The sequence below is a fragment of the Rhipicephalus sanguineus genome, chromosome 1, assembly GCF_013339695.2.
Source record: "Rhipicephalus sanguineus isolate Rsan-2018 chromosome 1, BIME_Rsan_1.4, whole genome shotgun sequence".
Lineage (NCBI taxonomy): Eukaryota > Metazoa > Arthropoda > Arachnida > Ixodida > Ixodidae > Rhipicephalus > Rhipicephalus sanguineus.
In genome coordinates, this window is record NC_051176.1 from 275,003,957 (window position 1) to 275,031,651 (window position 27,695).

The window sequence follows — 27,695 nt, forward strand, 5'->3', positions numbered from 1 at the left end:
TTCAGCCTGTTTTAGTCCACTGCAGGACGAAGGCATCTCCCAGTGATCTCCAGTTCATTCTATCCTGTGCGAGCTGATTCCATTTTATTAGGGATGGGCGAATAGTGAATTTGAGGTTCGAAGCGAATCCGAAGCGAATAGTGATTTGGTCGAATAATTTCGAATCGAATAGTTTGAATAGTATTTACCGCATATTATTAAGAAAAATGAGTATTTTTGTCATGACCCTTGCACAATATTTTTTAAGGATTAGAACTAGGTATGAGCAAATGTCACTCTTTTGGTTTGAAATGAAGCAGCCTTGAATAGTATCAAGGTTTGAGTAGGGTGCAAGTTATAAGTGGTGCAATACGTTACAATTTAAAAATTACTATACTTAGCGCATATAAGCCCATATAACACGCTTTTAAACTTAAAAAAAAATATATGTACATTTAACCTTGAAGTGTGGCTTAGCGGCAGTGCAGTTTTCCCCTGGATGGGTTGTTTCACAGCACAGCAACCAGACGCTGCAGTGAAACCACCTTTACAGGGGGTTACGTGCGGTCAAACGTATACATATATTCGTTCATTTCGAATACTTCGAAATTTCGACTAATCTAAATTCGTATTGAAGCGAATTTGAATACTTTAATATTCGTTCGAATATTTGAAATGCTTGAATATTCGCCTATCCCTACATTTTATCCCTACGAACTTCTTAATTTCGTCACTCCATCTAACTTTCTGCCTTCCTCTACTGCGTTTCCCATCCCTTGGCAACCATTAACGTGCTGCAAATTTCAAGAAATTAGAATACTGCCTGTGACATAAACAATGCCTAGTATTCTTACTCCAAAGTGAGATTGTGTGGAAAACGGGATTATGTTATGTTGCTCACACTAATAACATTATTAATGAAGACATGATGAATAGGGGTGCACAGGTTTGAATGTGCTCTAATATCTTGTGTACTGTTCTATAAATTGTATGACCATTTTTGCTCGCATATTAATGTGATCGGAGGTGGTGTTTCTTTGTGGAATTAGTGTTTGTAGCCTTGGAGGGTGTGGGCTAGTGGCAGAGGCATATGCTCATAGTATCTCTTGGCTATGAGAATTGAGTGTGAGCAACACATGCTTCATATTGAACTTATTTCCAGGGAACGGCAGAAGGCAAAGGCCTACTATTGGGCTGCCAGGCTGGCGACTACTCGGAAGGGGCCAAGCATGTTTTGTCAGTGATTCACGAAATTCTGGGTCAGCACCGGGCGCTTGAGTCCAAGTGGCACACCAAGAAACTCAAGTTGCACCAACGGCTTGCACTGCGCCTCTTCCAAGAGGATGTTCGTCAGGTAAGGTGCTCCACAGCGACTGCATGAGTGAAATTTTCACCTTAGTGCTGTCAAATGAAGGTGTATTCAAAACAGAGATATGTACCTTCATTTGATCTGATAGCACTCGTTTCTAGAACACACATTCAAATTGGAAAAAGAAAGAGTAATCACAGTTGAACCTGTGTGAACTAAACATAAACTTCATACCAGCAAACGCCTCCCGTCAATCTGCATCCTCCATCAGCAAATTGCTGCACCTGCATACAGCATGTGAGCGTTAAGTTACAGACACTAAAGCGCACTTGCAATTTAGCATTGACTTGGCTTGATGCTTAGCAAAAGGTGCGTGCGCATCCTCCACAATAAGCCATTACAAGTTGCTCTTGCTGGGTTGCATTTTTACATATTTTTAGCTACCAGTAAACAAATACAGTTGAACTCTGGTATGTTGAATTACTGTACAGTTGGACCCCTTTAGAACGGACACTGGTGTAACAGTTGGGTACAAAAGACACTAGTGTGCCTACATCAATATAGGGGTCCATCAGAAAATGAGAACATAGTTGTACCCTGCTTATAAGAGACACCTGATACAAGGGACAAGAACGGCAACTGCTATACGTACTTGACATTGTGGGAATCGAAAACAAACTACGAGGATTATTCAAAAAGTAAAGGCCGTTTGTTCCCCAAAAAATAAATACAGTCGATCCCGGATATATCGAACTCGAAGGGGACCGCGAAATAGTTCGATATATCGATAATTCGAAATACGAAATATGCGTATTTAAGGCTTTAATGAAAGCACTGCAGGCCTCGACACAGTTTTCTGAAATCGTAAAAAGCGCGAACATAACGATTCGCTCACATTTGCTAAAGAACAAGGCGAGAACTTCTTCTTTTGCAAGTTAGCGCAATTTATTTCGCATGCAAATAGTCCATAAACTTGTCTTGCTTCTTGCGCGCCGTGAATTTACCAAGTCATCGTCAATATCATTGAAGCTTTCCAGATAAGTAAATTCAACACCTTCGGCCACAACAGCGGTGATCGACGCTGATGCGAGCTCTGTAGCGCGGTAAAGGGTTTAGCGGTGGCAGCGGCGGCTGGCATCTTCAAACCGCATGGGTCCATTTCCGCAGCACCGGCAACGTCAGCTATGATCTCGGCATCGATGCAATCAGAAACAGCTACGTCGTTATCTGCACCGATAAAGTCACTCGCTGTGCTCCCGTCCGATACGGCGCCCGGAAACGCAAGTCGCAAAATTCACTGACGCACCGTACGCCGTAGTCGGCGGTCATGACGCGCCCAAAGTCGTCACCTGGCACCAAGGCCCGTAAGGAAACAGTGCACGACGGTGCTTTAGTTGACATTGTTCCAAGCACCGGTCTTCATTTTTATCGCTACGAGCGGGACAATGTTTAGTTCGACTCCCGAATGACGAAATGACGAAATGCAGATCTCAGAGCGTAGCCTCTGAGATCTGCATTTTAAAACCGAAAACTAAAAATACGTCACGAGGTTGCGGATCTCGAAGGCCATGCTTTGCAGGCCCGCATGCCATCGTGCGCGAACAGACAAGGAAGGGAATGCAAACATTACAACAAGGCTGCCAAGTCACTTCGAATTCTCATTTTGGTGCCCTCGGCAATAAGCCTCTTTGAAAAACACTAGCCCATGCATTAAAACCTGCGGATCGCGCGTCAAATATACCGGTGAACTGACAAGCGCTGCGCAACGAACTAAAGCAACGCAATTTCGTCACCTGCGCGCGACGAGGGACTGGAACTTATAAGAATTCGGCCGAAAAATGATGAATATCTGTTAGGATAAATGCACTTTCTGGGCTTCGGCGCGGGGCAGCGTTCGATATAGCAGATATTTCGCTGTGCGGGAGTTCGATATATGTGTGCACCAGCCCCATACTTTTGCATGGGAAATTCAAGGGGATTTCTCAACTGTTCGATATAGCCAATAATTCGATATATCCGAGTTCGATGTATCCGGGATCGACTGTATTCCTTAGTTAAAGTTTTTATTGACGGATTTAGTTTAGTACAAACCTACTTCACTTTTCTACACAATCACAGTTAACTTCTAAGTACTTTTCGTAATGCTGCACCAGTTTCTTTAGTCCCTCTGCATAGAAGTTCGCCGCCTGGCAATTGTTTGCTGTTTGAGTTGGTTGGTAAGCATTTTTGGTGCCCGCCTTGCACACACTTTGTGATATCCGAGTTCTTCAGTTACAATCGTGCAAATTGTAGTGCGGCTGACAAGAGGAAATTCATGCTACAGACCACTAACTGGCAGTCGTCGATCTAATCGCAACTCCCATTCCTCATGCTGAGCAGTTTCATTGGTCTAGATTCTGGGCCTGCCACTCCGCTCTTCGTCGTGCACATTTGTGCGGCCATTTTGAAGTCTGAACACCATTTTCTGACCTTTACTTCACTCATCACTTCAGGTACATACGCTAGGCATAACTCCCTGCAAGTTTGAGAAGCTGATGATGCTTTTGCCTGAAAAAATCGAATTGCAGCCTGCACTTCACATCAGGCGGGAGCAACAATTTTTGCAGACATTGTCGTTTGCATTCTCCGAAAAGCAGACTACTGAGTCTGAACAATAACTTCAGTACCTTCACTAAGAATTAACAGATGGCGCTGCACAAATAAACCTTTATTCTGATGCGTAAATATTTAAATATTAGCAAACGGCCCTTACTTATCTAATACCCCTCGTATGAAGAACACGCTCTAACACAATCGGTCCGTTCGCGGATAATTGATGATGCGCACGAGCTACCCGTCTAACATGCAGTTGTTATCCCAATGTAATAAACAATGTAACGACGTCAACATCAGTGCAGGCATGCACGAGCAGCCGTGATGCATGCTTGAAGCTCGTACACAGAGCCAGTTTCTCTGGGCCTGCAAGCACACGGCGCGAAAGCTGTCTCGTTCCGGCATGACACGAAAGTTTTCTCTGGTGAGCGCCGATGCTGTACCCTACTGCATCTTTTAAGAACGGCGAACGTGAACACAGCGTTAGTCGTAAGCAGTAGAAAGAGCAACGGAACAATCTGCTACTTCTCGTCGGCCGCGAATAAATCTAACATGGAGGTTAATCTCCTGTGAACCTTTCTTTCAGCATCCCAATTTCCTCAATTTGAGCGATACAGCACACAAAAACATGTCGGCATTGATGTTTTTATCAGCCGCCACACGTTCATACGTACGTTTCGTGTATGCGCATGTGGACCATGCTTAGCGTTCAACATGGTGGAAATGCACAATGCGGCCAATAGATGGCAGCAGATTTTGCATAAGGTCTATTGGGAACCCCGCTGTTACGTCGCAACTGTGGGATTGCTCCTTTATGATACTGCCACACCCGCTTCTTCTTTTATTTTGATGTATTCTGGTTTGACCAGCAAGGGCGGTTATCAACGCTCGACGCTGACCGCGCCGCAGTGTTCGAGAAGCTTCGCGAGTGTAGTAGATCGTGTTGTTAAGATTGCACGCAGGACGCGAATAGTCTAGATTATTCCAGTGCTTGCGCAACAACCAGTGATAAGACTGGAAAGTTCGATGCGTGATGTATAAAAGACGGCGCATCCCAGCCATGAGCAGTTGATCGACGGTTGACGCCCTGTTCGCTGCTATCACTGTATGGCTGTAGTTTGACTTTCAGTTTCCCGGCCACAAGTTCGGCCAAATAAAGAGTTTCATCTCTGACCCGCTGACTGCTGCCTTTGTCGACGTCACGACCACGTGACATCTGGTGGAGCTGCTGCTTCCTTGATGTTCTGGACACCTACGAAGAGCCGGGAACCGAGTCCACAGCGTGAAGAAGACGTCGAAGACCTCGTGCAACAAGAAGACCCGGAAGACATCCCGGATCGTCGAGCTAGCCGCAGGCAGCTAGGACGACAACCAGAGTTCGGACCACTACCCGACAAGAACAAGACCACGACGACGAAGACGACAGGCACCATGACGGCTGCTTTGTCACCTCAACGTGTCGTTATGAATCAGCCAAGGGAGCCGCCGACTTTCCGAGAAACACCATGTGAAGAGCCGGAAAGCTGGTTGGAAAAATACGACCGAGTTGCTCACTTCAACAACTGGGACTGTGACGAGAAACTTCGCCACGTTTACTTCGCCCTTCAAGATAGCGCCAGGACCTGGTTCGAAAACAGAGGCCACCTTGACGACCTGGGACCTATTTCGCACCGCATTCCTTGGAACCTTCGCAAGTGTCGTGCGTAAGGAAAGGGCCGAGACCATGCTGGAAAGCCGTATACAGCTGCCCTGCCATGTCTGAGGAGAAGAAGCTCCGAATCCTAATGCGAGGAATCACGCAAGAGCTGTTTGCGGGCCTTGTTCGCAACCCGCCCAGAAGTGTCAACAAATTCCTTACAGAGGCCACAACAATAGAAAAGGCGCTTGAGATGCGGACAAGACAGTACAACCGCCGCTCACCAATAACCGACTACGCCGAAGTTAAGCCCTCAGCACCGACGACCTGCGCGAGACCATCCGAGCGGTCGTACGTGAAGAGCTGTGTAAGATGTTTCCGGAATCGCAGCCTCGAGTGGACTCGATCACAGACATTGTTCGTGAGGAAGTCCGGCAATCGCTTGGAATTCCCGAAGCACCGCAGGCTCAGCCGGAAGCCATGAGCTATGCTGCTGCAGCCCGACGCAACGCCCCCCCTCCTCGCCCATGTCAAGACGCCGCACCGCCGCAGCAGTTCCGCCGCCAGGCACCGCCGCCACCACCACTGACGCTACACCGCCCGCCGACAGAACAACGATGCGCCCCCCGAAAGACCGACGTTTGGCGTGCCCCTGACAACCGCCCCCTCTGCTACCACTGCGGGGAGGCCGGCCACACGTACCGCCGCTGCCAGTACCGACAGATGGGGCTACGCGGATTCACCGGGAATGCGCCGCGTCCGCAGCCAGGCGAACGGCCTCGCGACATCGACGACTACCCAGCACCTCCACCAGATGTCACGTGGTCGTGACGTCGACGAAGGCAGCAGTCAGCGCGTCCGAGATGAAACTTTTTATTTGGCCGAACTTGGGGCCGGGAAACTGAAAGTCAAACAAGGCAAGCAAAAACGTCGTTTGTAATTGGATGGTGTCCGATGTGAGAACCCAGATCGCCATGTGCCTCGGTATTCATCGGCATCTGCTGCGTTAACTGATAGTTGCCATGGAGCAAGAGTAGCTGAAGTTCGCGCATGTTCTGGTTCTCTTGCATAGGCGGCATCCTGAAAGTCATCGGGCAATGAGAGGTTTGCTGACTTCGAAGTGGTTCTGCTCTGACAATCTGACAAGCAAGGTAATTGGGCGACACTGTGTCGACACTAGCCATCGTTGGGACGTTAGACAGGCGGCCGAATTTCAGAGAGATTTGTCGGATCTTCAGCGATTCAAATGTTCGGCAGTGTTGCATTACGTTGGACACGGAGTTCAGGCTCGCTTTTTAAATGAATTGTACACGTCTGCGGCTATACCCTTAAGAACGTGTCCAACCATGTCTTCTTCAGACATTCTGGAATTCACTATCTTGCACAGATTCAAGATTGCTTCGATGTATGTCGTTCATGTCTCCCCTGGAAGCTGTGCCCTCTGAGCCAATGTCTGCTCCGCACACTTCTTTGCATCAGAGTCACTGAAGCACTTCTGCACTTCCTCAACAAAACGTATTTACATGGTGTTGGCTCTTCTCTCTGGGTGCATATCGAGAGCCAGGCAATTTACCCAGCACTGACTCTATAAGTGTGCTATAAGTGTACTCATAAGTGTGCATGCCACTAACAAATGCTGTTTGGTCTTAGGTTTTGGATTGGTTGGAAAAGCACGGAGAGGTCTTTCTGCGGAAGAATCCAGGAATAGGGCGGAATTTGGCTCGTGCCAGAGTTCTACAGAAGAGTCACGAACACTTCGAGAATGTTGCTCAGGTAGGCTAGTTCGTAACCTTTGTTGCCATGGCAATTCTGTACTTTGAAACTTACTGTGATACTACATCTACTGCCTTTTTTTTTTCATTAACAGGATAATGTATGTATTGGTTAACTCTTACTGCTTGATGTGTGGAAATGAATATGGTGTCCGCAGTGTGTCGGTGGTGGTTCTGGTGGTGGGGTGGGAAAGGATGCATTTCATGTCTGGGAGCCCACTTTTTCAAGTCATTACATGATGGTACATTGCATGGTGTGCTCATTGTATAATGAAAAACTGTTTAAATAGAGAGGTTTGTCTAAGGGAGCTCGCATTATGAGTACTGTTTGGATGCAAGTGGTACTGCTCTTAACACTGACATCTTGCATTCTGTAGGTTTGAACTGAATTATGAATGAAAACATTGGTGCCATTCTTTCATATTTGCTTACCGAGGTTTGGCATTTATTTATTGAGATCACTAGTGCCAGTGCTGCAGTGCTGAGCATGTGGTCATGATTTACTTGTCAGCATCTGTGACTGCTTTGTTTCCATTGGGGGAAAATGTGTTTGTTTCGTAAAGTTATGGTGCATGTTGCAAAATCTCGGCCTAAATCTAGACACACACCATGATGGCTCCTTTATTGTAGCTGCTGCATTAATGTAAAAAATGAGTAGTTTGAAACATGTACTAGAGGTGGTAATGCTTGTAACGATAATAAATAAACAATACATTTATTTTCCTCCAGATACAGTACGATGGAAGAGGTGAGAAAGAAAATATGTCCCCTTCAGGCGTGAATTATGATAGACTGTTGGCAAATGTGTCAAATTCGCTCAAAATACTTCTAAGGCATTCGATATAAAATTCCAAGAAAGAAAATGATATGTTGTTTTGTGTGAGTTTCAGTAATTAATGCTAATTAGTGTGTAACTAAGTATTTATTTTTTGTGAAGTCTGTCATGTTTCATTTTCGCATTAAAAAAAAAGTAAAATCGAGGGTTCTAAATGTACTACATGCAATTTTTTGTTGTATTTGTTTAGAGCAAAGAAAAATAATGCTTTTGACTTTGGTCTTGGAACGTGGCACGTCCACCGAGCCGTCGAACATCGTAGTACTTTCACCAAAGTGGTCGGCTGTAGTCATACACAGCCCACAGAGGTTAAGAAAAGACACAGTGATTATGCAGAAGGTTCAATTCATCCTATGCGCAATGTATCTTGCTCTTTCTTGGCCACTATTCCAAAGAACTGGCAAAAACAAGTCGCGTCCACATATGTGGACGTTGCGCCTCAAGGGGATATAATTTGCTTGACTGTTTTCTCACCACCTATTACGATATATAATCTATTATTTATTTCTTAATGATTTTGTTTTCTAGTGACAAACGTAGAGTTCAAGTAAGAATCAAAGTGCAGTTTCAGTACTAGATAAATGCAAAAACTATGCTCAGCTTAACTAAAAGTTTATTTGGGTGTGATCATTACATGCATGCAACTTGCATTGGCTGAACTGATTTGCAGCGGTTCCGTGGCACATGTATGGGAAGGGTGAACCAGTTTTGTGTTTTAATAATTTTGTGCCTTAAATCCGGCGCTTATCTTTGTGTCTTCCTCATTGTCAGTGTTGCGTGTCTTTTCGTTGCGCCGTTTCATAATCATGAGCCCTTACCAACTCGCCCAACTATCAGTGTTACTGATAACCCTGGACCACTGTTTTTGCGAGTGCATGCAGTGCAATGAATGAGAAAATCTGTGTGACTCCTGCATTTGCCTGAAATAGGAAACCCTGCAATACTTTCAGAACTTAGCTTGGAAAGTGCAGACATCATCACCTTTTATGCTCAGTTAATTCTTAGTTACTTCCTGGCATTCCCATACCACTCCTTTGTGTTTGATTTGTTGTATAGTAATTATAAAACTTGTCTCTGACCAAGAGACAGCGAAATTGACGTTTTGGTGCGCATACGGAAACCATCTTGACAAAATGCCAAAGAAAATAGGCCATCGTTGAAACTTTATGCACTCTTGTCAGTAGTGAAAACACTCTTAATGAAGTGGATGGCAACCTTCACCCATCTATGCAGTCACTTTGTCACATATTCGAGTGTATATAAGACGTTTCGGCAGTGGCCTTGTTCCCTCAGTTTTATTGCGATAGCAATTATATGGACAGTCTCGGCTCGTTTTTGCCGTCACCGTCGCCGTAGTCATGCTCCGTATATGTATATGTGTGTGTGTGTGTGTGTATATATATATATATATATATATATGTATATATATATATATACAAAAGCCACAAAGAAAAATAATTCAGAAATACTTTCCGACGCGCTGAATCGAACGGCCGACCTCCCACTCCGAAACGCGCGGCGTTAAACGGCTGTGCCACGAAGAGTACCGTCTCTCAGCATGTTAACGGCAAGCTATTTATATACACCATTTACTTCAGCGTGCTTTCTTACTCACCAGCGAGATCGCGCGAAGAGTGTGCGGGGCGCGCTTTAAAGGTCGTCGCCCCGCTCCTGCGAACGCCGATGCCCTTCACCCTACAGGGCGTGGTCGCCTTCGTGCGCTTATCTCGAGGAAAAAAGGAAGGCGGGCGGGGGGGTGGAGCGGGGGCTTGTATATGTTGTGCTTGTCCCGCGATGTCCGCGCTGAAGTCGTAGAGCGTACGAAGGTCACTTCGCTCACTGCATCGGCCGCGTTTGCGTAAGGAGCATGCTGTTCAAACAAAAATAAGTAACAACTGCGACATTTAGTTCGTGCTCGTCCTGTGTGCACCTGTTTGTTCATTTCGTGCGTCCTGTTTTATGTTTCAGCAGTGCGCTTCAAATATCGAGCTATAACGCATGATAGTTCGCGCTTGTCCTGTGTGCGTTCTTTTCGTGCGCCCTTTGGGCTCGAGCGACGCGCTGGCAGTTTCGAGCTACTTTCCGTTCTTCGCGTGGCATTCCAATTTGTTGCTATCGCATTTATTGCTTCGCCGTTGTGGTGAAACTGTGACATTTTTTATGTACATATGTTCCATATAAGCACCGAAACATCAATTTTGCATTTTTTTGGTCACTGACATGGGGGTGATCAAAGATTGGCACCACCCTGAACAGCAGTGCAGGCATCGAGGCACCTTATGAAGAACCGATTTTTGCCTGTAAAACATGAACTGCACACTTGTGCAGTAGTGTTTCATAGCAGGTGATTTTTTTAGAATTTGCACTTGTGGTATGTCTGCATGTGCCAGGGGATATCCGTTTGTGCATTACGAGCCAAGTACCTGTGTCCTGCATGCTTCGTGGTTTCACTGTTGCCTTGAAAGTGGAACAAAATATTTGTTTTGAACAAACTTTTAGTGAATATAAATAGGGGTGTGCGAATATTCGAGTATCGAATTCGAATCGAATACTACCTAATCGAATAATTCGATTGACTTTCAAATAGCTAGTATTCGAACTTTCGAATAATTCGACAGGACGAACGTCTAAAACATGACAATGGCCAATGGTGCAACTTGGTGAAGGTGGGGTGGCTAAAACTAAAGCTAACGTCGTTGCAGTAGGCCTTTCGTGGAAGGTAGGAAGGGAATCAAACGACAGTTGTGCTGATTGATACACATTTACCCAGAACACATACACAAATGCGGAGAAGCTGCTGGCAGCTGCGGAGGAGTTGGCACAGACGGGGGAATGCAATGCAGATGAAATATGCGGTGTGGCCCAAGATCTGGAAGACCAAATCACCAGCTTTGCGACCCGTGTTGAGCAGCGGCGGCAGCTTCTGCAGCTGGCTGTTATATTTTTTACTCATGACAAGGAGGTAAGCTGTCTCATGAATCCTTAAAATTAATAAGAGGCTTTTGTAATTGTGCTGGGACTTCACCTTACAGATAAGCCATAAAGGTAGGAGCGAGTGCAAGTTAAAAGTTGTAATCATGGATCTCAACTCTTGACTGCTTGCGGTGGTATTGCATCATTCAGTGAACGATGAATACATAACCAAAATTATCACTATTAAGGGGGTACGCTGCACTTCAAAACCTTTTTTTTTTTTTTTTAATCGATTTAGATGAAACTCTCTGAATTTATGTATATTTGTGGGCTGATTTCAAATATGCAATTGCTTTTCTAGTACAATATGTATTTTTCAGAATATCATCCATTCCATGTACCATTTTGGGAGCTATAGTTTGCCTAGATTGAGAGAGTTACAAGGTAAATAAGCATGTCAGAATAATCTCAAATGAGAACTGTAGGCAAGAGAACAAGAATGAATGTTCTCTAAAGCATTTGAACAAATTTATGGTATGCTGAACATCCGTGACTGAAGTCTCAGCTTGACATAGACTCACTTGCGAATGTTCAACATATCATAACTTTTGTTCAAATGCATTTGGAACATCAATTCTTGTGTTCTTGAATTCACTTGTCATTCCAAGTCATGCTGATGTGCTTGTTTACTTCGCACTCTCTCAGTTTGGAAAAAGCTTGCTCCCGAAAAGCATCTAATATGTTTAATATTTTAAAAACTATATACTACACTAGAAAAATACTTGCATATTTGAAATATGTGCACAAACATACATAAACTCGGCAAGTTTCATCTCAATCGATAAAGAATTAAAAAATAGTTATAAGGACCCATGTCACCCCTTAATTTACTTAAAAGTACGTCATCTTTTATCTGATCTACTGAGCAGTGAGTACTGAGCTCTCAGCTTTCAATGAAGTTCCTGCCTGGTATTGTTATTTCCCTGCAGTAATTCTACATCACTATGGTCCTCTCTGTGAGCATGCATGGATTAAGGTCATTGTGCTAAGGCTGGCTATTGACTTGTCAACACTCGAATGCTTACTTTTCACTGACTGTGTTATTTTGTCTCAAATGCAGCTCAGCAGTTGGTTTGAAGAGCTGAGGGCAGAACTTCATGGCAACAAAGGGGCTGACTCTGTGGAAGCTGCAGAGCAGCTGCTGGAACAGTTTACTCAGCAACGTGATTCCACCATTGATGCCGCTGTCAGTACCATCAGTGAAGGAGAGACACTGCTTGAAGAGTTAAGGTTAGCCACTGCCTTTAGAATTCGTGGGTAACCTTTTATTTCATGTGAAGCATGAATATCCTGTAGCTAAGGGCTGCGCAAAATATGGCCTGCTGACCGCATGCACGTGGGCGCATTTTTACTGGCACACAGATGGCGTGATGTTGCTGCAATAGATGCTAGGGGATATGATTAGAAAACCAGCAATTTTTGTTACACGGTGCGCCACATGGACCATTGGCACAAAGAACACACAAGTGCACGCATCATTTAACGTGTGAGCGTGGAATACTTAAAAAATGGGAACATAAAGGTTACTCTGCAACCAAATATAAAAGTAAGGACGGGCACCACCCCGCATTATTGGCGCAGTGTTTATATAAATAAATCAAACATACCTTTTATTATTGTGTGTCATGTGTAATAGAATATGGTCGCACCAGTGAACTGATACGATTCTCTTGTGCACTCAGCCACCTTTTCTACGTCAACAAACTTTCTCAGTTCTTTCTTTCTTTACATGATACGAGCACACTTATCTATTGACACTTTTGTTTATTATTGTTTATTGTCCAAAATTGCCATAATGTAAACAGTTGCATTTTTTTTCTCTGTCTCATACAAGCAATAACTGTAACGGAATTTGTAACACGGATATCAAAGGGAGAGCCACCTCCGATGTTCAGGGACCCATTCTTTTTGTTGTGACATCAAAAAAGACATTTTAAATTGCAGTGACAAAAAAAGAAAAAAAAGGATAGTTTATCACAAACAAGAGCTGCAACATCTTTCACCAATAAAGAGTGGTCCGCGTAAGCCCCACACAAGTTAATTTGGCTCGCATTCGTTTTGAGTTATGCAGCCCTGCTCTAGATAATTGGCTGGAGATTTCTTTTACTGACTGGAAAATGTGCAGTTCACTTTCTCTTTGTCCTCAAAACATGCCCAGCCAATCTTCAAATGTAAACACTTCTGTTATTGTAGCAGTCTGTGGCTACATCACATTTATTTTCATCTCTTGAATATCTCCGCAGGAGCCTTGGTATGAATGCTGAAACTGACACCACCGGGTCGTATGTGGCAGTTGAAGGAACTCTGGAAGCGCTCACACGAACTCGGCACGAGTTGGAGGCACTATGGAGCAACCGAAAACTTCAGTTAGACCTGTGCCTTCAACTGCGCCTTTTTGAACGAGATTCAATTGAGGTACAGCTTTTAGTACACTTTTTACAAACCACTTGTGAAGTGAACATGGGAGGGGTCATGAATTTTTGACATCAAGTAGAAGTTCTGTGGCTCCTACATAATGCAGCCATTTTGGTGGTTTCAAAATTAGTGCTGTATTGTTTAACCCCTTCTCTCCTGTTGACGAGTATAGTCATCATGAGAGCTTGTACCAAAATGATCGATGGCGACTGTAGTCGTCGTCAACAAAAATTGGTCACACAAGGAACCAATGACGACTGTACTCGTCATAGTTGTGTTTCTTGACGCTAGATGGCCACACTTGTTCATGTTGTGCTGTATGTGCCTCGACTTTCATTGTATTGCCATCATTCATTGCATTGCCATGTGGTGAAGCCATCTTCAAGCTATCTTTCTAATGCAATTGGTGAAATAAAGGAACCCCATGGAATTGAAATAATAGGACCATTTTGTTCAGTAAACAAAGCTCTACAAATTGAGGGAAAAAACATCTCTGCTAAATTTGGTACAGTTTTCTTCTTTTTCGGTAGGGAAAGGGTTAGACAGCAGAGTATTCACTGCATGGTTTGTCGTCTCTCTCTCTACAAAAGTGTGGTTATTGATCTGGTTCGTTATGTTAGTATTTTGTTGTCAGGCACTAGTGGTAATTTAGGTACTCACCAAGGATGAAGCCCGATATCCCTGGATTTCACATAAGTGAACTATGTATGCGTGAAGCATATATGCAGTTGGAAATCTATTCATGCCCATTGGTGTGCCCGACACTTCTGCTTTTCTTTACAATAATGTTAAAATTTAAAAATTTTGTGGCAGACGTGTGTGTAGGGTTACCAACTCTTATATGAAGGAGTTGGTACAGGACGGGACGGGGGGGGGAGGGGTGGAAGGGGGGGGGGGGGGCGGAGGGGAGTACGTACACTATCATAGGGATCAAGCGAAATCAGTTGCTTCCAGACAAATCCAATGTTTATTTATTGTTGCGGCCTATTGAAGCAGTACTTTAGCTGGCTACGTGCTGCTCGCAACACTTCCTCTTGCTGGAGAATGTAATCAGTTGTCGCACTCGCGCGGAAGTTCAGTTAAAGTGACTAAAGCTCCTCGCAGCCACCGCTAACCACCGCAACATATCTCCGTGCGGGCTATTCGTGCGAACTTCGTTTTCCATAATGCGATGTGCATTGTTGGACGTGCATTAAATTATAAAAATTTCAAAATCGATGGTCCGGAACAAATCCGGGACATTTAGATGTTCCGACAGGGACGGTGTGGGACTCTGGACGCTGTATGAAAAGTCAGGACAGTCTCGCAAACTGCGGAACGGTTGGTAACTATATGTGTGTGCAGTGCATCAAATATAACGGATACAGTGATTTTTATTCTCTACACACCATACCTACAACCTTTCTTCTAATGTTACTTCGTCACTGCACGACAAACAGGGTTGCAGGGTGAAGAAGACACAAGACAAGCTCTTGTATAGCGTTGTCTCCGCCGTCCTGTCCTTTGCAAGTATGAACGAACTTGAAAGTATGAACTTTGCAAGTATGAACGAACTGGCCCAGCAACATGATCTCAGGCCCTTCTTTAGACTCCCATAAGGCCTGAAAATTTCACGTACACTTCCTATGCATGAAGCATGTAAGAAGCAAGTATCTCGTGCGTTCTCATGTCCCTCCACTCGGTGTTAATTTGTGCCGGCAAGCCCACTTCTTTACCCTATTGCTTTTCTGACGTGCTTGTATGGTATCTGTCTGACCAGTGTTTTTTTTTTCCTTTGAGCGCAGCTGAGCTCTCAGTTTGAGCTGTGGATGAAAGAGTTGAACCAAATGGAGCTGAGCCGGGAGCTGAGCCAAGCAGAACGGCATCTGCAGCTACATGTAGACAGTGTGGCCCACATGCAGCAGGCGGTTTTCCAGCTGTTGCAGCGCGGCCAGGAGCTGTCACAGGCAAGGCTCCTTGATTTGTTGCTCAAATCTGTTGCGTTGGCATTGCAACTGACTATGTGGTCCCATTTGGAAAAAAATGAATCTCTATACTTCATAATGGGCAATACATACCTGCCAAGTCTCCCGGATTACCCGAGAGACTCCCGGATTTTGAACGTTTCTCCCGGTTGTACGGGTCATAGGAAAATCTCCCGGAAATCCAGTTTTGCCCCGCGCGTCCAGTGCTTTGTCTGGCCACATGAGCAAAGTTATCTGGCCACGTAGTAGAAAGGATTCTTCTTCTTTTTATTGCGATAGCAATTATATGGACAGTCTCGACGGGTTTTTGCTGTCGCCATCATGTCCTTCCGGTCTGAAGTCCAAATTGATAAGATCCCCCTGCGCATTGTATGTTCTACCGCGCGTAAACGTGTGCGAGCGGGGGCGACGAACGCGGCCGAAGCAGAGTTCAAACAAGACGGCCCATCGCTCGGGAGATGCATGCGATAACATCACCCCGCTCAGAAGGCCTGCCGTCGAAGCAGACAGGAAATGCCCCGCCCGTCTTTAACGAGCCTTAAGAGACGCGAAGACACGAGGGGGGGGGGGGGGGGGGGAGTGTCGCGTCGCGCGAAGAGCAAATTTGAACTTTGAATCTAAAGGCCTGAATACACATACACGTTGCAGTGCGTCAACCCGTGACTTTTTGACGCGACGCCGTGCCCTCTCCCTATGGGGAGAGAGGGTGCGCGGCTCCCTCTCCATAGGGAGAGGGCGCGGCGCGGCGTCAAAAAGTCACGCGTTGACGCGCTGCAATGCGTACGTGTGTTCAGGGCTTAAGGGCGCGGTGGCGATCACTGGCGCGCGCGCTATCTCGAAAGCCATCACAGCGGGCGGCTCGTATTCTACGTGCTGCGCTCTCAACGCGAAGTGACTTTGTGGGAAGCATCTCTCCCTGGAGCGGCCGTATTCTCCTACACCAGCGTTTTGTAGTTACGCGAGATTGGATGCAAAACAGTTAGCTGCCAGCCTCACTTCGTGTAACATTACAATTTGTTGCTATCGCATTCATTGCTTCGCCCTTGCGGGGAAACTGTGACTTTTTCTTTTATCTCACCTTCAAATTATCTTGCCTTCAAAATTTTGTGTCACTACTGCTTTAAAGGGGTCATGAAGCACCCCTTGCGCTGATTGAAAAAACACATCCTGCGGAAAGCTGACACGGCTATGAACTGCTCTGCCAAATATTACAGTCGTGCGCGCCGCGTAATGGCCACAAGCGGAGCGCGAAGTTGCCGTTTCCCCAGGCACCCTCTTTTCAAACAGAGGCCGGTTCTCACTCTCGTCGGTGGGCGGGGCGTCTGTCCGCTGTACGTAGCAAGAGACATAGCATGCTTATTGGCCGATAGCCGACGTAAATCGAGAGCGGCGTTCGGATCAGATGCGCTTCTTGCCGCGGGGTGCCGCCACTTGCCGGCGCCGCACTCCTCAGTACACGGTAGCCGCACTCGCGCAAGCGAATCACAGCGGGAGAGCGATCGCGTTTCATGACGCGCGCTGGCGTAACTTCTTTCCCCCATGCCATCCCTCCCTGTCTAGCTTCCAGTGCGCTCGCCGGCACGAGAAAAGAGAGAAAGCGCTGGGAGCGTGCGCCAAACCCCCGTAACTCCGCTGATTCTTGACGGATTCGAGAAATTTTTGCGGCAATCGATTCGGGAGGCAGTACACTCCGATACTGAGGCCATTAGATCATTACTTGGAAAAGTGGTTCATGACCCCTTTAAGTGGAGAGCCCAGCACTTATAAGGGTAGCCGTTACCGATGTCTGTCGACTCGACAGACATCGGACTCTACAGTGTCGAGATAGCGCGTTCGCCAGCACTCGCAACCATCCCCGTCTCAACGGCGCCCCTTATGGTCCCTTGCCCGACGAAATAACTGGTAAGCAAGCGACGACAGGCCTCGCACGCGGAGTGATGTTATCGCATGTGCCCTTTGCACGACGGTGACTGCCGGGTCGTTTCATCTCTGCTTCAACCGCGTTCGTCCCTAGCGCTAGCACGTTTTTACTCGCACGTGAAACAGACGATGCGTAAGCGATGTTATCGGTTTGGACTCTGTACAGATCAGCGGCGAGCGCAAAATCCCGTTGACAGTGTCCATATAATTGCTATCGCAGTACCCCCCCCCCCTTCCCCCCCCGCGATCGGCATACTTTATAACCCCCCCCCCCCCCCCCGTTGAGTAGATCTCCCGGATTCCGTTTCTTCAAACTTGGCAGGTATGGCAACATGCAAATCTGTGCGCGCTTTCTTTTGCCTTGTTGCAGCAGAAGCATAAAGAGGTACAAAATGCATTCACATTAAAATAGGCTTTCCAATGCATGCAAGGCAGTTGGTTTCGATTGATCTTTTATGACTGAATGGAAGATGAACATAGTGTTGTATATTTTGGAATGAAGGAGGCTAATGTGGCCTTTGTGTATGCACCTCACTAAATATAATCTTTTCTTGCTTGTTCTGTACCTCCTGCTTGCTTCATAGCGTTTTAGTGCTATGCTGCTTTTGATGTCATATTTTTGCTCACTTTTGACATCTTCTGACACGCCTTGAATAGCCCCTGGCACATTTTTTGACATCCTTGCAATTTTCTTTTATAGTTTAGGCAACCACCAATGCTTCAAAATCCCTCTGCATGCCTGTGGCTGACTGCGACCACCCTTGCTTATTTTGGTAACCCCCCCTTTCTTCCCTCCCATTTCTTACGTCACTGATTTGATGTGATACATAATGTTGCATGATTTATTCCATCTTTGTGCACTGCTACTGTTCGCTTGTCTTGCATGGAGTTTTGCCGTTGTTATCTTCTTGCTTTAGCTTAGTGGGAAGAGTGGCTCAGTGTTAGGATTGCTCAGTGTTAGGATTGAAGAGAGCATTGAGAGCTGCATTCCACGATGCACAAACAGCAGTGCATGTATAAGCAGAGATGCCCAATGTGCATGTGCACATGCACGCCTGTGCTCTCTTTTGAGTAGCTGCACAGAGTGCACAGCATTCAGTAGGAACTTAAATCACCTCATATAGCCCAAACAAGAACCTTCTATTGGTGCAGTTGAACCTTGGTAGTATATTGACCTCAAAGGGGATCACGGTATAGGTGCAGTTTGATACAGTAAAACATAGCTAACTTAGATTTCATGCTACTATTAGAATAAGTATCTGAGTTGACCAATGGCATATACAGGGTGCTCTCGCTAATTCTAGCCAGAGTTAAACATATGCCGACGCACTGTATGACGACGCGACTGAATGTATGTTGCTTACTGTTGCATGGAGTAAGTCATACTATTTTTGGGGTTCTGCTTAATTTCTTAATTAGGTCATTTAATTAACTAACTTTTGAAGCGACGAAGCTGGGCAAAAAATTCCAATGAGGAAGTTGTAGATCGGTTTGCAAAAGGTCTGATTAGACAGTTTTAACTTAATATCTATTAAGTATTCATGTTTTTCTGCTCACTACAGTTGCCTGTGAAATACAAAAAAAATACCACGTGACAGGCCCGCTTGCACACCTCTGCGTGCCATGATTGCAGTGCTCCCTAACGTTCCACATGCAAACGACCATAGTGTTTGGCTGGGTGTGCTGCCGCGACAGGGCAGCGACGAAGGTGGTGGCTGTGCGATGACGCACGTTTTGCTAGTGGTACCAAAAACGATAACCATTGCGTCTGCATACGCTGTCATGAACCGGGAAGCACATCGTTTTTACGCGGAACATTAGGGAGCACTGCAATCACGGTGCGCATAGGCACTAGCGGGCATGTCACATGGTATTTTTTTTTATTTTGCAGGCATCTGTAGTAAGCAGAAAAACACTAATACTTAATAGATATTAAGTTAGAAACTGTATAATGAGACGTTTTGCAAACCGATCTACAACTTTCTCATTGGAATTTTTTGGCCAGCTTCATTGCTTCAAAAGTTAGTTTATTAAACATGTCTAATTAAGCACTTAAGCAGGACACAAAAAATAGTGCGACTTACTCCATGAATTAGTAAGCATCATGCATTTCGCGTCATCATATAGTGCATTGGCATATTTTTAAACTCTGGCTAGAGTTAGCGGGGGCACCCTGTATAAAAAAGAAACAGGTGCCTGCTACGTCAACACTTATATTTACAGAATTAATATGCAAATCTTGTACTTGCATAAAAGCAGTGTGCAAGTTCCATTTCTGACCGTGCACAGTATGGACGCGATACGAGTCGTGTCTTCATCCGAGACATGCTTTTCAACCCTCTTCTTCCTCTCCCCCATTACTACTACTACTACTACTACTACTACTACTACTACTACTACTACTACTACTACTACTACTACTACTACTACTACTACTACTACGACGACGACGACGACGACGACGATACCACGATGAACATCCACCAACTAGCCCAACTCGTGATTCTGCTTCAAAATCTCTGTTTTAGAAACAATACCCCGGTACGAGTGCACATGCATTCTGCTTCATATGACTTTTGCAGAACTGGAAACTGTACTATGTACGGAGCAAAAGACACTTTATACTGGTGCTTGGTGCAGCCTCCCCCAACATATTTATGGTGCCTCCTTTGCACTTCATCCTATCGTTCGTTTCACTTCCATGCCTGTCAGTTTGTCTTGTCCTGCTTTCTCTCTCTCTCTCTCTGTTTGCCTCCTGATGACTTTGCTCTTCCTCCTGCATTTGTGGTGTTTTTTTTTGTTTGTTACAGTCGAGCCTGACTATATCGAACCCGTTTATATCAAATTATCCCGTATATCGAACAATTTCTAAACACGGTATATTTACATTGAGAATATATAGCAAAATTTACTGTTACATCGAACGAAAATAGCAACGACAACCGATATATCAAACTCCATGTGCCTCAAAAGTGCCCCAGCAAGTTGGCTTTCCCTCGCGGTGGCGGGGAAAACTGCCGGCGCCACCCTAGAAAAAGTGGTTTAGACCCAGCTGTGCACAGGCAAACACCCCCCTGCAAAAAATGATCCTGGCCTGCTTGCAGCGCTTACAGCCAATCAGAGGCCGTCGTGCTTTCTCCGAAGCGCGGAGGCGGTACAAGTGAGCGCCATTTTTTCTTTATGCTTGCGTGCCTGCTGCTGCCTCTTTTCCTCGAGTCCTCATTCAGCGTGGTCCGTGCTTGTGGTGTTGCCTGTTAGCGCTCTGTGAACTTTCTTGGCGCGCTGTCGTCATGGCTTCTGCAAAGAGGCAGACTTTGCCGTTCGCCGCGAAACTCAAAATCATAAATTGAGTCGAGCGTGGTGAGAAGTCTGACGTTGCCGCCACGTACGGATCGACATTCGACGAGTTCGTCAGTGCGGACGATGATGTCGCCATCATGGGCCAGCTACAAGATGAGGACTACGTTGCAGACGTCGTGCCGACCACGAGCCAAAGCGACAGCAATAAGAAAATTGACGATGGCCCGTTGCCTACATCCTCCAAAGTGATTAGTGCACCTGCGTTGGTCCGGCGCTATTGCGTGAATATGGAAGGCTGCTCCGACTCGTTGGACAACGTGGAGGCGTGCGTGCTGTCGCAGGCAGCGAAGTCGTTGAAACAGAAGAAAATCCAGGACTATTTTGTTCCAGAGTAGGGAGTACTTTTCTTATAGGTATGTGCCTTTGTGTCATCAAATTCTATAGCGGGCGTATATCGAATTATGCCATATATCGAACTAATAAACGTTTTTTGGTGAGTTCGATATACCCGGGTTCGACTGTATCTATCTCTCTGTAGTGTAGTGTAGTGAGCAGCATACAAAGTGCAGTGTGGTGAAGCTGCTTTTGTCCACTTGACATCTGCCAATGTGGTCAGCAGCTCAACGAACATTTCTTGCCCACATAGCGCTGGAGTTGAAATTAAAAGGGAAAATAAAAATGTCAGTGTGCGACAAGTTTCAGAGCAGGCGCATTTTCTATTTTACTTTATTCCATTGTTTACTAACTATTTTGTGCCTGGAACAAATTATAGCCGATTTTTGTGCTGCTGTCAAGAGAGGAAGAAGAGAGTTCCCCTGCCAGGGTGACCAGATTGATGAGGAAATGATTCACTCTGTAACCTGCTCTGCCCTGCCAAGGTTATGTAGTGATGACGCCCACGTTTTGGGCACTGTCATTGGCTGTGGCTGTAAGACCGTCATGGAAGCCGTACAGCGACGTCCAGCACTTTAGTTACATGTGCATTGAATTGGAGCCGTATGCTATCGGGACCTCTTGGACTGTTGGGTGTGGCGATTGGTGTGCGTAGTTGTACAGCGTATCGCACCTGAAATTGCACGTGTTTCGCATGGCCCACTCCCGGACCGGATGCACTAGCCATGCTCAGTGTACCCTCTTCAGAAAGAACAAAGTGTGTAGCAACAACATGTGGCTGCCACACTTGCACATTGCAATGAAGATGATAAACATACATTGCAAAAACAATCACAGTTGTTGAATCACATGCGAAAAAAATGTCCACTGAATGGTTGGAAAAACTTCCGAACAAGTGTGTGTTGATAATTTAGTGTTTTGAGGGAATCATGCACATTAGTCAATGGAGGGCAAGAGACGGGTTTGTGGGCTGCGGGGTGCACTCACTCCTGTCCTTCCTTCATGGTTTCGTATTTCGAACAGAGGGCACCGTTAGTCTGGTGATATTCCCGCCTGTATTTTTTTGCACCCACTGTTTGATAAAGTGCAGAAAAAGCAAAAACACTTGTCAAAATTAAATATTCATGCAATGTTTATTTTATTCAATATCCATAAAAAAATTTGTGAGTCCTTCGGTTCTTCTCCTCGTTTGTTCTTTTCAGCTTGCAACTTTACCATGTGAATAACTATGGCGTGGAGCATTATTTGCCATAACTCTCATAAAATAGGTAACAGTACTTTGTTCCTGTGCTATTCCATAACTGAAAAGGTTCTCTTGCTTTCTTTTTTTTTACTGGCTGCTCCACAACATGGTTTTTCTGCTCCAGAAAGGGCTCTAAAAGCAATACAGTAGAACCCCGCTGATACGTTTTTGAAGGGACCGTAGGAAATAAACGTAAGAGACGGGAAACGTAAGAGCCGAAAAACAGGAAAAACGGCAAAATATTTAGTTGTACAGAATTTTATTTCAATTCTTACGAGCAGTACGAAAATTGGCGCGCTCAGCCGCGATCTAGTCGATGGATAGAAACGCGGAGCTTAGGACGGCCTCATCCACAGAAATGTAATCAACGTATGTGATTTTTTTAACACCAACAGCTGTAGGCATGAAAGAACTAAGCACACGCAATCACGACCGGCGCGGCGAGTCCGACCGCGAACCGCACGCACGACCGTGCGAGCTCCAACCAGCTCGAACTCCTCCCGCTCTCCGACAAATAACGATGATGATGAGTCTACGCCAACGCGATGGCAGAAGTGAATGGCAATCTCGAAGGCCTTGCTTTCGCAAGCAATTACGTCATACACGCCATGTTTGTGCAATATAAATCTCAAAGGCTATGCTTTTGTCAATAATAAATGCCAATCTCGAAGGCCTTGCTTTCGCGAGCAGTTACGTCATAGACGCCATCTTTGCAATTTGAATCTCGAAGGCCATGCTTTTGTTTGCATCAACTGAAAGATTCTGTTGCTTGCGCCTCTCATGCGGCTAATATTACGGTCAAACGAGGCCAAGCTGCGTGAAAATGCACCATGGCGGCTCTCTTTGGTAGTCACTCGGTCGGCTCCGAGCGCACTTCGCGACGTATCATACGGGAACGGTCCGACAGTTACGACGTAACAGCGGGGTTCCCAATATACATTGTATCCTATGGGAGCTATGCCGGGACCGGCGGAAAACGACGTAACAGCCGGGAAAACGCAGCAGTGAGGAACGTAACAGCGGGGTTCTACTGTATAAGCTGTCACACTCCTGAAGACATCAACAGAATACCACTCCTATTTGCCATTTACTTGTGCAGTTAACAACCAAAGGGAACTGCTTGTTCTTGAATGTCGGGGTACAAGCTGTATGTAATCAGAATTCGCAACAGCATGCACGGAGGAAGCTTTTTTCTAGGGTGAAACTTGCCCATGTGTTGTAGGCAGTGATTTCACACCAATTGTGAAGAATTGGGACACGTTCCACACTGGGGGAAAAAAAAAAAGAAAAAAAAGAAAAAAAAAAACAAGGAAGCTTGCACTACTATGATAACAGAAATAAAAGCAGTTGTTTAACAGCACCAGCTGACAGAACACCAAAATCTACTCCGAATGACTTTGCCTCGCAGTGCCATATTGATGAACCCATGATGGCGTACAGTTGCAAGAATATCCCGGGGCCCCAAAACATGTAGCTGCACTCTGCATGTTGTCGATCACAATGTCTAGGAATGCCAATGGAGATGTTAACTGGAGTCAGTTATGTAGTGTACTAGGCTTGAAGCGGTGAAACTGCTGCCTTTGTCGTGTGGCACAGAAATGCAAGGCTGTCTTGCTGCCATGGTGATATATGCTAGTGAATGCAAAATTTTGCTTCACTGTTCTGAGATGCAAGCTTGCTGGGCCCAACTAAAACACGGTAAAACCTTGTAAATTCAGCTCTCGTTAATTTGGAAAATCTGATACGTTGAACTCGTCCTCTATTCCCGGCGAGCTTATGCATTATTTAATAGCACCAAACTCATTAATTTAAATATATTTGCACCCCAGCTAATTCGGACTATTCTCGGAGAGTGCGAAGCATTGCAGATGTTGAAGTAAAAGGACAAGAACTGCACTAGTGTCTAACCAAAACGAAGCAGCTCAGTTTGCATTGCCATAATCATCAATTGGGACTGTATGTGAAAGACAGGAATGCCAGAACGCTTCGTGCCTTTTTGTGTTTACTGCCACGGGTGACACCACTTTGGTTGCATGCCTTCAGAACTGAGTGGTAGTCATCCATGATTATTAAATGGGTACTGACACCAATTTAAGAAGCTGATTTTACTCTGCCATACAAATCTGCTGTATACAGAGACGGCTCTGACCAAGTGCGAAGCTCAGTAAATGCTGATCAGATATTTTATTTTGATATTACAGTCAATTTTCACACGGTGCACCTACTGACATCAATACTACTGTGACGTCAGGTACGAAAACATACAAAATGGCCGCTTTAGCGTCACCAACGGAGCCGGGAAGTGGAGCAGCCATGGAAACGTCACAGTATCTTGCGTGAGCACGTGACGAGAAGCTCATACCGTGTTGTGACGTCAGGGTACAGTAGGAACCGAAAGTAGCTTTTAAAAACGTAATTAATTTTTAAGGGCACACTCACGCTTACCAGCGCATTTTCCAGGCTCTTGAGGGCTTGGCCTTTCATCTGACGTAAAAAAGTGACAAATGAAAACTGAAAGTACCCCTTTAACGACTAGGTTTTGTTGGCAGCACTTTGGCAAACAGCAGGTTTGTTTTGACTGGGAGTGCATTGGCCATGTGCAAGCACAGCATGATTGCATTGACAACGACCACGATTTCATCCACAGCAGCTGCAGCACACATTAGTTAGTTTTCTCTCTGTATATGGTTGCAATCCACGATCATGTCGTTAGCGACTAAGGTTTTGTTCATAGCAGTCGTGGCTAACATAAGTTTCGCTTTGACGCGTTGCAGATTGGCTGTGTGCGTGCTTTTGTTACTGTGGTGACATTATTTTTGATAATGTTGACGGTGATCATGGTTTTGTTTGCAGTGGTTGTGGCACACAGTAGTTTTCTTTTGACCCTGTGCAAAGTGCATGCAGTGTCACAAACTTGGCAGAAGCTGTTGAGGTTGAAGAATGATTCCCCTGGAGCCCACATGTATGCTAGCATCAAACTTGTCACTTACATTATAATGGACAGCCTCTGTTGCCAGCCAGTTTAATTGCAAAAAGTTATCGGGGTGTGCACGTGGCAGTGAAAGGCACACCTTGGATTGAGAGAAATAAAGGTGATGCATTTCGGCTGCATGGCGAAGGAAATCTCGAGATGACGAATGTTGCAGCTTCCTCACTGAATTGCAGTCTTATACCCCAATTGGTTACGCTGAAGAATTTTCGACTGGAAGGATGTCATGTGGAATGGTTAAGTAGTGTCATGTTGATGCTCATTGACTAATTGTGACTTGGTGGCCCCTTGTGTCCTACAGGTGTTGGAGTCATCAGGCGTTCAGCTCATGGCAGACAGCCAGTATGACGCCCAAAACAGGATCCAGACCTTGCTGGAATTCCTGCATGAGCGTGAAATGGATATAGAAGACTTGGCAGAAGTGAAACGGGTTCGTTTGGAGCAGTGCATTCAGCTGTGTCAGTTGGAGAAAGATGCCAATCAGGTAAGAAGTTCCTATTTTAGGTTATCACCGTAGGTTGGCAAATTCATAGGTCTACTCATTCACTCAGGCTTGGCCCGATCCTTGAGTCCAAGTTCAGGTGAGCTCAGCTGAGTAAAACTATCGTGGGTCTGAGTGTGAATGAGTCTGGCTGAGTAACTTTTGATGAGCCTGAGCCTGAGTCTGAGTGAACTCTAAGCAAAAATTATAGCTTGTGGGTAAGTCTGAGTGAGTTCCCTTCCTTTTGCCCATCTATGGTTGTCAGACATGTTCGAACTGACCATTCTCGGATAACACCTTTGGCAGCTTCACAACACTGTTCCTGATAGCCTGTGTGTGAGTGCAGGTTTACACTGCCCACTTATTGTGATGTACCTTAAAAACCATTTTTATTGTTGTGATTGTGATGGTCTTGAAGAACAAACTGTTTACTGTGGTTTGGCTTGATTTTCTGTCTGTGTTATGCCTGAAAGTGCTACTTATGGTGCAGTACCATGAGCATAGGTCGGCAAACTCACTCATGAGTCGACTCACTCAGACTCAAATTGAGACGTGAGTCTGAGTAAGTCCGGGTGAGTAATATTTAAGTGAGTTTGAATGCGAGTGAGTCCAGTTGAGAGAAATTTTAGTGAGTCTGAGCCCGAGTGAGCCTTAAGGGCAAAATATATTCCATGAGTGAGTGTGAGTGAGCTCTATTTTTTTTCCCGACCTATGACCATGAGTATCCAAGGTGTTTGAGTACGTACGTTCATAAAATGTTCTGAAAAGCGATTTGGGTGTAGGAAAAGGGTGGCATTCAGAAATGGTTTGGATTTGCAGTCAACATTTTTTTTCTTCTATGAATTCATTTTTATTTCAAAGGTAGCAAATTCTTCAATTCCTGGACATTGCATGCTCCTAAATGTTATATTCTTGGGTAAATCCCTAATGGTGCAAAATGCAATTAGTATTCCTGTATTGAGCTTTAGGTGTGCATGCACCAAGGTGGTCAGAATTAATGTTGAGTCCCCCACTTAAATGTCCATCATAGCCTGTATGCTGTTATAGGACCATCAGCAGTCATCATCACTTACATTGCTGGAAGCAATGATTCCACTCCTGCACCACCTGTGCCAAAGTGCGCCAAATTGGACTTACTGTGCCATCCTGATAAAATCAACTTAAATTGCACCAAATTATGCCAGAGTGTTGGGTTTGGGGGCTTCTATCACTAGCAATCGCACCGCTGGCACGTCGAAACGTGCAGCTTGATCTTGGCGCCACCAAGTCACAACCACAGACCAAGAACTATTCCGCTGAATAAACAGCGCTCGCGCGTGCGTCCCGAGTAAGCCATGACTCCATACTTGGTGCTGACGCAGCTTCCGTAGTGCAAGTCAGCTCGACGGCAAAACGCATCCTCCGCAGAGGTTCGTGACGCCTAGGCCATTCGGCAGTGAGAAAGTGTTTCGGCGATTCATTGGCAGACGTTTGTTCCAGAAACGCTGCTGATAGCTCGTTTCAGGAGTTGCACAGCACGTAATTAAAGCAATGCTCAGTAATAACTACATGTGTGCCGCTAAAATGTCTGTCGCTTCTGTTTCTGGACATCGCGGAATGAAATCTGCGAGAATTAGCCATAGATATATGGAACAATATCGAATTTTCCGTGCTTCACGAGCACGCTAAAGGTGGGAACGCATTACCTCGAATATACTTTATCCACGTATCTTCATCCAAAAGAGATTTTTCGTAATGTTCTTCCACAACACATCCGTGTTTGTAATTGCTGTTGCGGTAAAATACCCCGTAAAAGGCCCTGCCCTTTCGAGCTTGTGAGTATTAGGGCCCCAATTCGAATATTTTGCTTGTTTCTTTAAAATGTCATCCATTTAGTAAAAGTATGCCTCCTGGT

General features: G+C 45.4%; 1 protein-coding gene across 3 annotated transcripts in view; it reads left to right on the forward strand.

Annotated features, from left to right (window-relative positions):
* LOC119379003 (triple functional domain protein) overlaps positions 1–27,695 on the forward strand; it is a 271,997-nt gene that overhangs the window by 18,985 nt on the left and 225,317 nt on the right. For all 3 annotated transcript variants that reach the window (XM_037648129.2, XM_049411836.1, XM_049411837.1), the window contains exons 13-19: positions 1,142–1,333; positions 7,167–7,289; positions 10,894–11,085; positions 12,157–12,326; positions 13,340–13,511; positions 15,296–15,457; positions 25,622–25,804. In XM_037648129.2, the coding sequence (XP_037504057.1) occupies positions 1,142–1,333; positions 7,167–7,289; positions 10,894–11,085; positions 12,157–12,326; positions 13,340–13,511; positions 15,296–15,457; positions 25,622–25,804 (1,194 nt within the window). The remainder of the gene's footprint in view (positions 1–1,141; positions 1,334–7,166; positions 7,290–10,893; positions 11,086–12,156; positions 12,327–13,339; positions 13,512–15,295; positions 15,458–25,621; positions 25,805–27,695) is intronic.